The 1463-nt window shown below is 51.0% G+C and overlaps 1 protein-coding gene across 5 annotated transcripts in view; it reads right to left on the bottom strand.

Moving 5' to 3' along the window:
• Positions 1-1463, bottom strand: part of Prkar1b (protein kinase cAMP-dependent type I regulatory subunit beta) — a 121875-nt gene that overhangs the window by 23104 nt on the left and 97308 nt on the right. For all 5 annotated transcript variants that reach the window (XM_031338460.1, XM_031338462.1, XM_031338461.1 and 2 more), the window contains one exon: positions 1113-1173. In XM_031338460.1, coding sequence (XP_031194320.1) covers positions 1113-1173 — 61 coding nt within the window. The remainder of the gene's footprint in view (positions 1-1112; positions 1174-1463) is intronic.

Raw genomic sequence — 1463 nt, forward strand, 5'->3', positions numbered from 1 at the left:
AGGCAGAGGCAGAGGCAGAGGCAGAAGCAGGGAGGGGCTTTGCAGTGACGGGGCTGAGGGGAGTTGGATAAGGAGTGCCTGCCTGTGGGGGATGAGTCTCTGCTGGGGAAAAAAACAGGTTCTAAGTAAATGGTGGGGGGCAGGGCCTGCACAGCCTGCGGCTGGGCTTATTTCTCTGAGGCAGCTTCTTACAACACTGCAAATGGCCTGTTCTGTGTTGTGCATGTCTCACCACAATGAATGAATCAGTACTGCAGCAGTTCATTAAGGGCAGGAAGGGGAGGCACCTTCACACAGCAACGGGACAAAGTGTATGAAGAAGCTCTGTGTTTAAGAGGCACTGAGAGGAACAGGTGCCAAGCAGAGCCCTCCCCCTCCATAATTCAGAACAAGATTACCATCATCTTCTTGAATGGTCTTTGAGTTACTCAGCTGTGCACATGAGCTGTGCATCTAGGACCCACAAGTCTCCACAGGCCTTGGAAGGGCAGTGATGTCACCGAGAAGCCTTGCTCAAGGTGAGCCAAAAGGAAGGGGGAGACACTTAGTACACGACTCCAGCTAGGAAAACAAAGAGCTAGCTTTCAGCTCAGAATCATGGGGCTGACAACATGAGGGCACCAAAGATAGCAAGAGAGATAAACAGACATAGTGTAGGAGGGACAGGGACACCTATGGTCTGACATGCTCACAGGTAGCAGGGTACAAGTAGACACCCGTAAAAAGGTCCACCATGAAGTTGTGCAAATATGGACATACAATGTATGTGTGCATATGCATGAATGTGTACTATGAACATGTGCCATAAATGTGTATTTACATATGAATGTGCACACTTAGGAGTGCATGCTACATTTGTGTATACGCATCTGCATATAGATGTGCATGTGTGCAAGTGTATGAGTGTAGGTGAGTGTGTGGCATGTGTGTATGTATGCACCACCACTCCTGTGGGGGCCACGCGCATGTGTCTGCATTTGCACAGGAGCATGCATGTCCCAAACCTGAGCAATGCTAAGCAGAGGTGACCTGTCAGCCACACAGGGAGAAGCAGATGCGAGCTGGTGGCAGGCGCTCATGGGAGACTGCAGAGAGGCAGCAGAGCCACTGACCTAGGATGGAGACTTTGCTGAGGAACTCCTCATACATCTTGCGTTTCCTCAGCGTGCTTCCCTGTGAGAGAAAAAAACAGAACAGAGCAGGTAGGTCACTGGTCTCAGCCTTCCCCCACTTGCAGACTCCTCTCAGCGATTACTCTCTTCAGAGGAAGCCCACTGAATGTATCTCTTACTTCCTGCTCTCCACCTTCTGTATATTCTAAAGCAGCACCGTCAACACTGCTTCCTGGGTTCAACCCTGAGCTAGCCACCTCTCCCTTCCCCCAGTGAAGGGACCATGCCGTTTAAACTTTCCAAAGGTGGGCCAAGCAGTGGTGGCCCACGCCTTTAATCCCTGCACTTGGG

This window comes from Mastomys coucha, unplaced genomic scaffold (genome assembly GCF_008632895.1).
Source record: "Mastomys coucha isolate ucsf_1 unplaced genomic scaffold, UCSF_Mcou_1 pScaffold22, whole genome shotgun sequence".
NCBI lineage: Eukaryota > Metazoa > Chordata > Mammalia > Rodentia > Muridae > Mastomys > Mastomys coucha.